Source organism: Suncus etruscus, chromosome 4 (assembly GCF_024139225.1).
Source record: "Suncus etruscus isolate mSunEtr1 chromosome 4, mSunEtr1.pri.cur, whole genome shotgun sequence".
NCBI classification, from domain to species: domain Eukaryota; kingdom Metazoa; phylum Chordata; class Mammalia; order Eulipotyphla; family Soricidae; genus Suncus; species Suncus etruscus.
In genome coordinates this window covers 31,054,284-31,069,656 of record NC_064851.1, presented here as the reverse complement: position 1 = coordinate 31,069,656, position 15,373 = coordinate 31,054,284, and the positions used below count along the sequence as shown (strand labels likewise).

The 15,373-nt window shown below is 35.7% G+C and overlaps 1 protein-coding gene across 1 annotated transcript in view; it reads right to left on the bottom strand.

The window, feature by feature from the left end:
* Nucleotides 1-421: 421 nt before the first annotated feature.
* The window catches only part of GIPC2 (GIPC PDZ domain containing family member 2), a 98,701-nt gene continuing 83,749 nt past the window's right edge, over nucleotides 422-15,373 (bottom strand). The window contains exons 5-6 of the mRNA XM_049771480.1: nucleotides 12,340-12,421; nucleotides 422-573 (exon numbers count right to left, since the gene is read on the bottom strand). Of these exons, the coding sequence (XP_049627437.1) occupies nucleotides 422-573; nucleotides 12,340-12,421 (234 nt within the window). The remainder of the gene's footprint in view (nucleotides 574-12,339; nucleotides 12,422-15,373) is intronic.

Here is a 15,373-nt window from a genome sequence, read left to right as displayed (position 1 = left end):
GTAATTAAACAATATAAAGATAAAAAGCAAATAATACTTCAGTCCTCATTTTTGCTGCATTAGGATTCTGAAGAATAACCTTCCACAAAGCTGTCATACTCAGATCCTTATTAGTAGGAAAGTAAGAAAGCATGGGTGTTAATGGGGAACAAAACCATCTATCTAGAAATACTCCCTGAAACCTTACTTTAAAAGGGAATTTCAAATTAACAGTAAAATCAGTCTTAGTTCAGATAATTTATCTTAAGCATATTACATAAGCAACTGCATTTTAAAAGTACCCAGAAATTATATCTCAAAGAATGTATCCCCACCCATAAAACCAAACTAGAGTCGGTAACAGTGTCTAAAAGCAAATTTTATGGTGCTTTGCTTTTTCAGGGTACAGTGGTTCATTTTTTCCAGAAATGGCAAATCCACATCATAACCTTCCTTGTTTGGCATCACTGATGGCTCCCCAAACATCAAAGACAAATTCTTCAGGGAATTCAAACTCTTCAAGAATTGTGTTGATTTCCACCGCAAATTCTTCTGGATTTCCTTTGCCATTTCCAGCTTCAAACATTGTGGTAGCTAGGAAAGACAGAGTTTTGAAAGTTAATGATAAGTGAAATAGCAGCAGAGGACTAAGAAAAATAGCAACAAGAAGCACTAAAAAGTAACATGTACATATATTCTGCATGAAAAATCTGAAATCCAATTGAGTTATCTCCCAACCCATAAAATTATTTTTGAGTAATCTCTCCATAGAAATCTGTTGACAGTAGTTCCACTATTACTTCTCCCTAAGAACCTACCATCGGGAAATCCCTGGCATTCCCATGGGTGAGTAAATAGAAGCTTCTGAACAACCTCCCCACCCAAAGGAAACTTAGTGTCTCCCTTCCTCCATTTGGTATCTCCCCCAGTCACTGTCTCTCTCTACCAATGCCCCATCCCAAATATAATGGTGTTCCCCAAAATCAAAAAAAAGAGAAAGATTAACAGCTTAACTGAGCAACCAAGCTAGGCAGAAGGAAAGAAGGAAATCTGTCTATTCATGGCATTAAGTCAATTTTTTCCAACTCCCTACTCTTTTGGAAGAAAAGGCAGTGACTTTGCTCTATTTTTCTGTGAAGTTGTCTGGGCTACATATTCTATATCTAGGGAACCCGCATCTTTAAGAAAACATATTCCCAAGAAGTCTGCTCCAGTTGGCAAGGAACCTGAGAAGCCAGCTGGCTTTTTCTTACCCCTGTAAGGCCTAGCAACTAGGAAAAAGTCTGTGAGTGTTATTTGGAGTTAGGGAAGAGCTGTCACAGAAAAGGAAAATAGAAAGCATATGAAAAAGAGTTCTAGCCTTTCTCATCCTCCTTCCAACGAAAGTTAAATAAATTAAACATATGACTTCTCCTGACTTCTCCATATGAACCAAAAGATCTAGTCTTTCCATTAAGAGCATTTACCAACTGTTGTTCTTCTCGAAAAATCCAGTGTTAACATAAACAAGTTAGGAAAAATGAAAAGATGTGGCCTCTAGAAGGGCAGGGCAACTTAATTAAAAGTAGGGTGTTAATGGAGTGATCTAGAGCAGAGATCAAAGTCCTAATAAGATTCTACAACCTAATAAAATTATGGTGGAGGATAGGAGAGTTTGGGTGTGATAAGGAATGAATGGCCAGTTGGGTTGGGGGTGCAAACTGTAGACACAGATATGAGATATTGGTCCTGTATACAGGTATAGAGCACATATATACAAATTATATACAATAACAACACACATAAATATAATAACAAATGATAAATGTAAATAACAAATGAATAGTAGGAACCAGGCTTATCACTGCCTCCTTTAAGAAAGATGAAGGCCAGAAATGAAAATGAAAACTAAATAGAGCTAAAATATAAGTATTAGTAAAAACAGATAATCAGATGTAAAATTAATAAATTAAAATATACATGTAGGAGACAGATAACATAAATGTGAGGTGCTTATTTTGCATACACCCAATCAGGGTTCCATCATCAGTACTGCATATTTTGCATAGCCTTACCAGAAGTGATCGCTGAACACAGAACCAGGAGTGAGGATGACCAAAGTTGGGCGTGGCCAAAAACAAAAATAAAATTAAATATATTAAATTTTCCACATATATGCAAATACACAGATACAAAGATTTCCTAGCCCATTTATGGGACTTGAACTCAAATACAAAATACAAACTTGAATTCAAATACAAATATTTGTATTTTGTATTTGTTACTTGAATTTTATATTTTGCCACTTATAGGGCATGGGAGCCCCAAAAGTCTTGAGCAGACAAAGCATCCAATTATGGTTCTTTTAATTTCTGATCACCATTCTTAGGTGTCATTCTCTACTTTAAAAAAAAAATCAGAGCTTCACAGATATAAAAACTAATTCCAGGGGCCAGAAAGATAGTTCAGCGGTAGAGCATTTGCCTTGCAAGTAGCCTATCCAGGATGGATGTTGGTTCAAATTCCAACATCCCATATGGTTCCCTGTGCCTGCTAGGAGCAATTTCTGAGTGAAGAGCCAAGAGTAACCCCTGAGAGTGGCTGGGTGTGACCCAAAGCCAAAAAAAAAAAAACACCTAATTCCAGCAATTCCAGCACTGAAGGAGACAAAGACAAGAATCAGAAATATCTTGTACCAGAACGAAATAATGTGCCAAATAATGTTGGCAAATCATGTAAAACAAATTAGAAACAATGTTAGCCCCAAAATAAATAAGATGGCAAAATATTATAATCCCATTGAGGAAAGTAGAAAACTATGAGACCATAGAAAATATAGTTGTCAAGAAAAAAAAAACAATTTATGAGGAGTAGGATACTCAGTTTCAAGTGTTTCTTCCTTAAATAATGTATAATTTTAGAGAAGAGAAACCTAGAAAATACCGCCTTAAACAAATCATACCAGAAACCCTCATCTATAACAGAATAGAGAGTCTGTACCTCCTGACAAGGACGCAGTGAAAGAATATGGCACCACATTTGTGATATTTCTGCCAGAGACATCATAAATCCTGAGTGGAATTATGGGGGTATAGGGAGGCGTGACAGCTGCATCACAAAATAAGGCAACACAAAATAAAGGAACAATATTATCAAAAACTGCCTCTATTTTTCCAAAACTCCAAGGTCATAAACATCAAGAATAGAAAAAAATTGAATTGCTCAAATAAGAAGAAAAAGTAGTATGTGATTTAACATGTTTTTTTGCTTTGATGATCTTAAGGCATCTAGTGAAAAAGGGTATGAATATTAAATGTTAGTAGGGCCAATGTGATAGTACAGCAGGTAAGGCATTTGTCTTGTACATGGCTGGCCCCTGGTTCAATCCCTTGGTCCCCCAAAACCCACCAAGAGTAATCCCTAAGCCCAGAGTCAGGAATGACCCTGAATGCAGCCAGGGCCCCAAAACCAAAATAATATTAACCGAAATAAAATATAAAATGTTAGCAATACAGGGCAGAGAAATAGTACCATGGGCATAAAGCTTGCCTTGCACATTGCTGTCTTAAGTTTGACCCCTAGCACTACATAAGGTCCCCACGTATCACCGGGAGTGATCACTAAATACAGTGAGAAGTAAACACTGAGCACTGTCAGGTGTGATCCCAAAACCAAAATACATAAATAAAAGTATAACAATATGTTAATTATTTTGCGAACTAAAAGGTTCTACTTTAATTAGATAATAGAAACTATTTTTGTTTATATGAAACTGGAACAAAATAGAAGCATTTAGGGGCAAAGGAACTTTAATTTCCTTTAAAATAATTCAAGAAAAAAAAAGGTTTTGTACTATATTTGTAGCTTTTCCATACATCTGAGATGTTTTCAAAATACACTTTGTAAGCAGACAAGAATGAGCATTAATTAAATCTCCTCTTTCTAAGCACCTACTTGCTTACACCTCACCCCAGGTCTCAGACATGACCCAAAAGCTTCCCCATTTACCATCAATTTAGAAGCAAGCATTTCAGGAAGAAGACTGCTTCAACTCAAGAACTCTCCTAGTTACCTAGATTCTTCTAGAGGTTCCAAATTTATTTAAAAAAATTGTATGTACATATATGCATATACATCTGAATGAAATACCAACACTGGATCGAATATAGTGAAGCAAACACTCAGATACACTGGTTTGACTGTACATTTTGTTGTTTGGGGTTATTTTTTCTGAGAGATCACAAGTCCTTTTATTTGGTCCCTTTACTTGATACACTGGTTTGACTGTACATTTTGTTGTTTGGGGTTATTTTTTCTGAGAGATCACAAGTCCTTTTATTTGGTCCCTTTACTTGCACTATAGCCATCTTTCTAGTCACTGATGCTCTGCATTTTGGGGAATTTTTAGGATCATTTTGTAAAACTAGTTTCTGTGACTTTTATGGCTTTTTTTTTTATTTAAAATAATTGTGGCTACAAGCATTGGGTCCAATTACATTGTTTTTATCTTTTGATCTAACATTTATTTCCACTTTGAAAATATGTCCCTCTTTGAAAAATCCTACAAAGCCGAGGATGTAGTTTATTGGCAAAGGGCCAGCTTAGCAAGTCGGAGATCATTTGAGTTGAATCCCCAGTTCTACCCACAAGCTGAATGCAATTACCTACTAATATTACCACTGTGAGTCACAGCACCACAGTCAAAAGTGTGACTCCCATAAGTCACAACAATGAGGGAAGACAAGAAAAATCTTTAAGCAAAAACAAATTTAGCATGAAGATAAACATTTCAATGTCTTAAATTTGTACTGAAAAAGAAGTGAGTAAATTTCATACTAAAAACCACAACCATGTTTTTGTGCTCTTTTGTTTGAGGGTGAAGGGAGACACATTTAGCAGTTCTGAGGGAACATGCAGAGCCAGGAACTGAATCCAGTGCTCCAACATGCAAAGTATGCTCTAGCCCTTTGAGTTATTTACCATATAAATCTCTACCAAGAAAGAATTAAAGAAAAAAGTAGGTGCTAAAGTGTTTGTAATAAAATGTTAATGGCATAACCTAAAAGATGGATATAGACTAGTCAATTGTACTGTCTGGGACCTGAATGACAGTGCATCTTATAAGGTCTGTGTACCTCCTCTCCTTTCTTTCCTTGGAGATATTCTACATAACCTCAGCTCCTCTGGGACCTTTGGGACCATGGTGCAGAGAAGTAGCAAGCTTTGCTTCCACCTTTGACATCTCTCATGAGTTCTTTATGTCCATTTGTGAATATCTCTTCCTAGGTTTCCTATTAACACCTCAAGTGTTAATACCTCAAGCAAACATTATTTTCTTCTGAAAATACTGTTCCCCATCCTCTTGTTTCCACTGAAGTCATTATAAATGATACAATTGAGTTCCTCGTTGTCATTCTCTTGCTTATAGACCAAACACTGCCTCCCTTTGATTCTAACTTTGCAAACTGTCATTCTTAATGTCAGATGCTATTCCCAAATCTCGAATTTTTAATCTGTCTTTCTGATCCAAAGTCCCCTGTTCTCAAGTGATTATATCCTCTACATTAATACTATGCCTTTATAAATATGTCAACTCCAGATGTCCTATTTCCTCTGCTTGCCTTCACCCAGATGACAGTCATAAACCACCAGTTCCATAATCAAAATCTATACTGTCCTTCAAGACTCTTTACTTCATGAAATTCCATGCTCACAGAAAGAAATTATAATTGCACTCCTCTAGTGTTCTTTATATCTCAATATGCAAATAAATCACTGGGATCTTGGCAAAAGGCAGATTCTGGTTCAACTATCCCATAACAAGTCCTTCTGCATTTCCAATAACTCCCAAGTAATGCCTGTTCCTGCACCATACTTTGAACAATCAAACTTTATTTGACTAATAAGGTCTTATAAGGCAGATTTGTACCTTTCTGCTTTGCCATTACTTCCATCTGTATTTTTTCTTCTTTAAAGAATCAAACCACAAAGGATCTTGAAGAACTCCCGCCAGCCTTTTGTGCTACAGAAACTAGTTCTATGTCTGCTGCATAGTAAATGCTGGCACATAAGTAAGCATAGAAAGTAGATTGGAATTAAACTTAAATAGTTTTTATACTGGCATGGTTGGCAATGCATTGAGAGGAACAATGCCAAGAATTGTGACCTGATAGCCAAGACATAAAAAAACAGCCAAGGGGCCGGGTGGTGGAGCTAGAGGTAAGGTGCCTGCCTTACCTGCGCTAGCCTTGGACGGACCGCGGTTCGATCCCCCGGCATCCCATATGGTCCCCCAAGCCAGGAGCGACTTCTGAGCACATAGCCAGGAGTAACCCCTGAGCGTCACCAGGTGTGGCCCAAAAACCAAAAACCAAAAAAAAAAAAAAAAAAAACAGCCAAAACTAAAAGGTAAGAGGATGACTTCAGTTCACAAAGTTGCATGTTTTTCCAGGTTAAATATTTTTTGAGGGACTTACATAGAACTTATAGAAACAGATGTCTAAAGACTATACTGACAAAGCCAGAGAAATAGGCTCTTGTTTTGCTCGAAGCTGCAACAAACGAAGTTCTGGTTCAAATCTCCAGCACCACATATGGTCCCACAAGCGCTACCAGAAGTCACTCCAGAGCACAGAATCAGGGATAGAGAGCTTGATACTACCAGCTATGACTCAAAAACCCACCCTGCTCTCAAAAAAATTAAATAAGTCTGTATCTTCTAGGAACTTGTAGAGGATTTGTAGTCTTGTAGAGGCAACAAAATACAAATTAAGCAGTCTCATAATTATTAAGGAAATATTCTATATATTACAGTGCTTTGTAAATCTTTTAAGAACTTTAAGAACTAGTAATCTGCTACATAAATTTAAAATTCAGAATGAAGCATGTATCATATAGCTTATAAAATGTTGGAGGTTGGAAATAGAACACAGTAGGTAAGGTGCTTGCCATGCATGCAGTGAACCTCATTAAATACCCTAGTCTCCATGTGGTCCCCCATGCTCAGGATGATCCCTGAACATAGAGATAGGAATATGCACACAACCCAGAAACAAATAAGAGCAAAATTTACATTATAATTATAAGATTTTTCTAAAGAACAAATATTTTTAACACCCCTGGTAATATTCTTGCATAATTAATAATATAATCTGGTATAAATTTAACTTTATGATATGATTATTAAAAGAAAACCTAATTGAGTTAATTTCTAGAAAGTGAAAGACTTAATAGAACATATTAAATGCCCCATATTTATATATAGAAATTATATCTAGAAATGTTATAGATATGCAACATACACTGCAATAAAACAACACTTAAATACCAAAAAATTTACCCGAGAATTGTGATACCACATATAACAGCTATTTACTGACCTCTAGTGGCCATTTTAAGGATATCTTATATCATTGCTAAACTTTATAATTGACCATTTTTGCTAACATTACTATCATTATAATTGGCAAACTTTGCTAACACCCCACACTTTTACTAATTTTATGGATACTTAAAAACCAAATCAATAACACAGTTTAGAGTTCCAATAATCCTACTGTCCCCACAAGCACCGCCTGGAGTAATGCCTGAATGCAGACAGAAGTAAAACACTGAGCATCACCAGGTATGGCCTAAATACACACATATATACATTAATATATGTACATAAATGCATACTTTAACAGAACCTCCAGAAATAAAATATTACTTATATTTAATATTACTTATATTTAATATTTATTAAATTAAGTTAAATATTACTTATATGTAATATCAATGTATTAGTTATTGTTAATATTCTCTTATATTAAAATAATGATTTAATATTACTTATATTATAAAATATTAATATCATAGGACAAAATTTTAGTATTAAAGAAAACCAGAATTAATTCTCAGTGCTTAGATAACTTTTAGGAAAGGAACCAAACTCCTCTAAATCTGTTTCCAAACTAAGCATGCATAAACACTATTTATAACTACTGTTAATTTAACCATTTAACTATGTATTATATCTCTATGGAATGCCTTAGAATGCCTTCAGCACATATTCAATTAGGTTTCCAAAAATATCAACTCATTTCAAGCAACTCATTGAGTCAAACTGATCAAAAGCACAGTTAGCAAAAAAAAATTTATTTTTGGTTTTCGGGTCACACCCTGCGGCACTCAGGGGTCACTCCTGTCTCTGAGCTCAGAAATCACTCCTGGTGAGCTCAGGGGACCATATGGGATGCCGGGATTCAAATCACCATCGGTCCTGGATCTGCTGCATGCAAGGCAAAAGCCTTACTGCTGTGCTATCTCTCCAACCCCATCATAAAAAAGTTTTAATAAAAGTATATTTGTGAACCTGTATTAGCTTACACTGAAAGAAACTTTAATATTCTGGGTTCACTAAAAAAGTATTCTAGAAACACTAACTTTTTCCAAATTGCTCTTTAGAAAAGATTTTTTTCCAGTGCGTGTCACTTTGGGGTGTAGGACTAGATCAACAAAGGCCAAAGAGAAATTTCTGCTTTTCTTAATCTATTTTACCCAATACCAAAATTAAAGAAGTTGTCATGCTACTGTTAATGACAGAAAATCATATGTTATTACACAGGAGTAAGTGAATCAGTGGACATAAGAATCTAACAAGAAACATCTCTCCACCCTTCAAATATGGATTACGTTTCCTCTCCTTATCTGAGTGCAGAACTCCTCCCTATTTTCACCATGCCACGTACAAATAAAAAGCTGTTTCATCTCATTATACTTTAGAATTTATAGCCTTTTAAATTCTCCGTATGGGCCATTACTTTTCCATGGTGTTGCTTCTGGTGGGGAGATGTGGTGATTGGGCCACCAGGTCTACATCCAGAGAAGTTCCAGAGAACATGAAACATCTATTCCAACCCATTGAGCTATCTCCCCAGCTCATGTCAGAAATGTTAGCCTGTTTTCCTGGCCTATCTGATGTTCACTTGTTCATTCATCCAGCCATAAAAGAACCTTTAAAGTGAGAATATTCTCCCCTGTTCCCCATCATAATTATCTCTATTAAGTTGTCATTATTGAGTTGGCAGTGTGGCTAATGGTAAAGCATATATGCTTTGCAAGTGTGAGACCCTGGGTTTAATCCTCAGCATTACCAACCCCTTCACCAGCAATCCAATAGTACTAAGTATAATCCTGACAACACACTGCCAGGTGTAGTCTCCAAAACAGGAACAAACCAAATAAAAATAAATGTCATTATTGCATATGTTTTTCAAAAGTTAGAGAAGACTTTCTGGGAAAAACTTGTTTAGGATCTCTGAAATTTCCTTTCCACACAAATTAACAACTTTACTACTACTATGAACTATGATATCTCAATAAAAATTATATAGAAAACACTTCCCTTTCTATATCTCTTAGAAATTTAGAAATCCTTAAAATTTTGAAGGTGCTAGAAAAATATCTAAATTTCTAAATCAGAATATATAAAAATAGTAAATGTTCATAGTAATTATATTTTTCCTGTGTCCACAGGAACCAGTGTAGATTGTTGTTGTGTTTTGCTGTGCTGACATCTAACCCAGGTCTTAAATATACAGAGAAGATACTCTGACAGCTGAACCATATCCTTGGCCTAGGAAGTAGTAGAGTTTTCTTTCTATGCCTAATTTACACAGATGCCTAAAATATACATGAAAACACTTATGTGATATGATTTTCCATATGTCAGTCCCAGGCCATAATAACTTATAATTTTGGAACTGGAGTAATAGTAAAGTAAATAAAACATATTCTTTGCAAGTGGCCCACCCAGGTTTGAGCAACAGTGCCAAAATATGCTCTAACCCCTGTCAGAGCCAGAAGTAAACCCTAAGCACCACTAGATATAGCCATCTGAGTGTAGAGCCAAGAATAAGCTTAGCACTGCTAGTTGTCAACCAAACCTTCCTCCAAAAAATAAAAGGACTAAAAATCTTGCAGAACCCATTTCTCTACTATGGACATTATTTCAATAAAATAACTCATATTGGTATAAAAGATTAAAGAGTCATCCCTCACATTTTCCAGCCAAGTGAAACGTTGTGATCTGAAGAATTACTTCTATAAACTCATTTTTTTATTTCCTATTTTCAAAATAGTCAGTGTATCTCAGTGTTCTTTAGTAAAGAATAATTCATGTTTTAGTCACTTTACTGCCAAATTACTTTTTATAATATTTTATAAACACAAATTAAAAACTGAAGAATAATATAAAGCCAATGTAATTTGCATTTGGAATTAAGTTTTCTTAAAAAAAAAGAAATACTGAGAATGCAAACAGGTAAACATATTAATCTTTCTATTGATTCGGCATCATATCTGTGACTTATATTTCATGCTAATCAGATTTGACTAATGCAAGAAATACCTAATTTAACAATGGCTGACATTCTCCTAATAATTACTTTATTCAAACTTGACCTCCCTAGGTGACTGATCACATTGCTAATCATGTAATAATGATAATGATTTTTCATGTCAATGAAGGAATTTAGCTACAGATGATTAATTAACTTTACAAAGGGATTACTCGTTAATTTATAAGGAATTTGTGATGAATGTTTAGAGCTCTGAATTTGACAGAGTGAAAGAAATTGACTTGTAAAGAACTATTTCTCAATTCATTTACAATTAATTATACAATTGTCCAATGTTCTTCCTTGTGGACTTCTGTATTTTTAAAAACAGCAAAACTAATTTAACCATTTCAACTTAAACTTAAGTACTGTAAACCATATACCCCAATTTAAGTCCTAAAGTTGAGGACTATTCTCACCTTTGAAAAGTATGTTTCTCTCTTAAACTTGAGATCCAGCAATTGATATATTCATTCCTGATCTTTCAATCTTATTTGAAAATTTCTCAACTAAATAAATAAAAATATTACTTCTCCAACAAATACTACCTAATCTGAGGCTAAGAACATCACCATTTCCAAATCCCTTTCCCTCATTTACATACAAATTTGCATAAGCTCACATCATATATGTTCAAAACCACATAATTTATGCAAATATCTATATGATTTTTCCAAATAGAAAAGGGTTAGAGAAAAAGCTTTTAAGACACTGGCTTTCTATAGGATTATCCCAGCTTTCTTTATTTCTCATTAGCAATTGTGGGATTTTTAGTATTCTTATTATATTTGCAATAGTGTCATGTTTGTGCTCTTACCATACAAACTAACTGCTCAGCTTTGATTTCTTGTTTGTGTGCAAATTTTGTATTTCTCTTCAAGAAGCTAGAAGCAGTTAAAAAAATTTTTTTTTGCTTTTTAAGCCATACCTATGCCCTTAGCAAACATGTCTGGAAGGGTTCAGGGAACCATATCTGATGCTGTAAATCTCAACTGGCTCAGTCACATGCAAGGCAAGCATCTTACCTGCTTACTAATTCTCTGCATTACCCTCCTCATTTTTTTCTAATTATAGATATCACCTATACATTAAACATTGAAAATAAAAGTTTGATTTTTGTGCCACACTCGGCAGTGCTTAGGGGTCATTCCTGGTGGTGTTCAGGAGACCATATAGATGCCAGGGATCAAACCCAGGTCAGCTGCAAGCAAGGCAAATGTCCTACCCACTATACTATCTATCACACCAGCCCCACAACATTCAGATTTTATTTTTTTAAATCCAGACCAGCAAAAAAAAAATTAGGAATGCACTAAATATTGAAAGGAAAAACTGCATCCTGAGGGCTGATGGTTCTGGAGCAAGAACTCCAGAACCAGACCTTCTTGAAGATCAGCGCCCAATGAACTTGTCATTTGTAGGAAGCAACATAACTCCACCACCACCTCTCCTGGTTTGTTTTGTTTTTTAAGTTAATCCAATTATATTTTGTTGTTTTTGCTATTGTTTGTAGATAACATCTTCATTGATAAATCAAGATCCTAATATATCACTGAATAAACAGACACAGAAATTCAACTGCTCAACCATCTTATCATTTAGATGCCAGGTGTACCTTTCCTTTTCTTTTTTTTTAAACAGTTCTGATTTATTGTTCCCAGAGCCTCAAGAACATAATTACATGGTAATTTAGCACGTTGTTTTTATATATTTTCAAGTACATATTTATTCAAAATGTGGAGCCTAGAAACTGAAGTTGGAAAAGTCATTATGGCATCAAGAATTAATACTAATAAGTGGGGAAGCCCAGTGCTGCCTTTCATTATTCTTTTCTATCTTCGTTTCCATTAGGCTTTCATGACTCCATAAATATTTTTATCTAGTAAGGCATATTTGGTATTGCAAATGCAAGCAAGACATATACATAAATAAGTTGTATTAAATAGGTTATATCAAATTTAATTTTCTCCAAATTAATGTTTTCAAAATAGAATAAGCTTACCTAATTCATTATCTCGAATTCCCATGTATAATTCAAGAAGATCATCAATCTTTCCAATTGCCTTTGCTGTGACTTCAGATGGCTTTATCAAGAAAAAGAAAAATCAGGTTATAAACAAGAAAATCATTATATGAAATTTCTTTAATATTAAAACACACATGGGAGAAGCTTGATAAAAGTCAGATTTTTTTTTTGGCTTGTGTACTCAGTAAATGAGAATGAAAATGTAGGTAGAATATGCTCTGTGTTTCAAATTCAATACTGTAAATATTTATTGTTAGTGTCAGTACTAAATTATATGGATTTGAACAAGAAAAGTCAAGAATAGAAGAATAGAAAGCAGAGCAATAGTACAGCAGGTAAGGCATTTGCCTTGCTCACAGGAGACCCAGCTTCAATCTCATATCATTTTTCAAGCCCACCAGGAGTGATCCCTGAGTGCAGAACCAGGAGTAAGCCCTGAGCACTGTGGGGTGTGCCACAATCCCATACCCCACCACCAACAAAAGAGAGAGAGAGAGAGAGAGAGAAAGTAAAAAGAAAAGTCACGAACACAGTCTCCAAGGGCAATTTCAATTGGAAATAAAAGGCACAGAGGCATGAAGGGCTGCAATGGGGAGAGATGGGTTAGGAATAAATTTCAAATCTCTAGAGCAGCACAAGAGTTCAGAAACAAGGTGACCTGGGGCTGGAGCGATAGCACAGTGGGTAAGACATTTGCTTTGCACGTGGCCAATGCAGATTCCATCCCCCAGCACCCCGAGGCTGCCAGGAGTGATTTTTGAGCACAGAGCCAGGAGTAGACCCTGGTGTGGGAAAGAAAAGAGAGAAAGGGTTTTTAGAGAGGAGCTGATATGAAATCAGAAGAAGACATTTCAAGTAGAAAGTAGTAAAAGTTCTAGAACTCTCTGCTAAAAAGATCACAGTATGTCTGGGGCCCAGAGATATGCATGGCTGAGTAGCAAGGTGCCTGAAGTGTCAGTTCTCAGGCACTCACTACACATTGTAGAGGGCAATCCCTGGCACTGTTATTGTCATCCCTGGCACCAATACAAATGTGGCCCCCAGCAAGCACTGCAACAAAATGTGTACAAGAAGCACAACCAAGTGTCTGGTGCCGGCTCTTCCACAAATATGGGGGCCCAGATATTGCATAATCATAGTAGTCAGAGAAGGGCCTGCAAAAGTTTTGTGTAACTGGGGAACTCAAGCTCAGACTTGACCTAGATCTTGAGGTATCCTTTGAAGCCTGGACAAGATAGTGGTCTTTATTATATATCAGAGTCTTCAAACCTCTCAGTGGCTTATTCTTAATAGTAAAACATTTTTGAGCATGCCCAGTTCAAGTTAGTTTTTATTCTGTTGCTATTTTCTACAGTTGCCACAGATGTATTTACATTTTATATTTTTATATATGTATTATTTTATATATATATTATATATATTACATTTTATATTTCACTACATTATTTAATTTTGCTCCATCTGATAATCAACACATGCATTATTAATATTTTTATTTTTTAGTTGATTGAGGCACTGTAATTTAATGTGATGTTCACATTATAAACACACAAAGAATCAGGCCAGAGTGACCCCAATTGAATTACCAGCACCCAAGCTCCTCACCTCACTCATCTCTTGAGTTTATTCAATATATATTGCTTGAGACAGGCCTCGTTTAGGTCCTCAGGAGACAAAGATGAGTACAGATTTTGGCTAATTGATAGCACACTTGTACCTACAAGATCCTGCCTTGTCTGTACCCATAGCACTACAAGTAGTGATCCCCAAATACAGAACCAGAGGAGCAAGCCCTGAGTCAAATACATACACACACACACACACACACACACACACACACACACACACACACATAAACACACACACATAAAATCCATAGTCATAAATTTTGTTGCACACTATCATGACAATGGTAGTGAGTGAGAGAAATAGAATGTCTGTCTTTAGAACAGGCAGGGGATGGGGGAGGAGGGAAATGGGGGCATTGGTGGCAGGAAGGTTGCACTGGTGAAGTGGGGTGTTCTTTTTTTATGACTGAAACCCAACTACAAACAAGTTTGAAATCATGGTCTTAAATAAAGATACTATTATATAAAAACAAAAAATTTTGTTGTATATTCACCATGAATTAAGAGTCTCAAAAAATATTTGTTTTTCTAATACTATTAAGTTTTAACAAAGTGCAGAATTGGATATATTTCATCACTTTTTTAAGACCTTGTTTTACTAGTTTTACTTGTTTATTATTTACTTGTTTTACTATCTACCAGGTGTAAAATCTGCTTCTATGTGCAATATACTTTGTTACCTGGTTTTCAATAGTTTCACAATTGAAAAAGAAATTGTTGAATGTCATTAACTAATCAACTACGACTATCGGCACAAATATCTCATTCAAGGTCAGATGGCAAGAAACTAAAAACATCTTCAAACCACTGTACATGCACCTTGCTTTGTAGTCTCTAAGATAGCTAAAAATGGCAACTGTTACAAATAAAATTTTATTTCTCACTCCCATGAGAATACTCTCATGGTGTTTTAGTGCTCAGGGTTACACCAAGGGATATTCAAGAGGTCATGGTCAGGACCAGACCCAGCAGTACTATGGGTACAGATATAGCAGGATATCATGAGTATGAGTGCTCTGTCAATACCCAAAATCTGTACTCTTTTTTAACTTCTGAGGATCTGAACTGGGCCTATCTCAAGCAATATATCCTGAATAAACTCAAGAAATGAGCAAGGTGGGGTCGAAGCAGTGGTACAGCGGTAGGGTATTTGCCTTGCATGCGGCTGACCTAGGATGAACCGAGGTTCGATCCCCGAGTGTCCCACATGGTTCTCCAAGTCAGGAGCGATTTCTGAGCGCATAGCCAGGAGTATTCTTGAACATCACTGGGTATGGCCCAAAAACAAAAACAAAAACAAAAAGATGAGTGAGGTGAAGTAGCTTTCACAATTTTCACAATGTGTTCGATTTGTAAAGAGGTAAGTTGTTTAAACTCTAAGT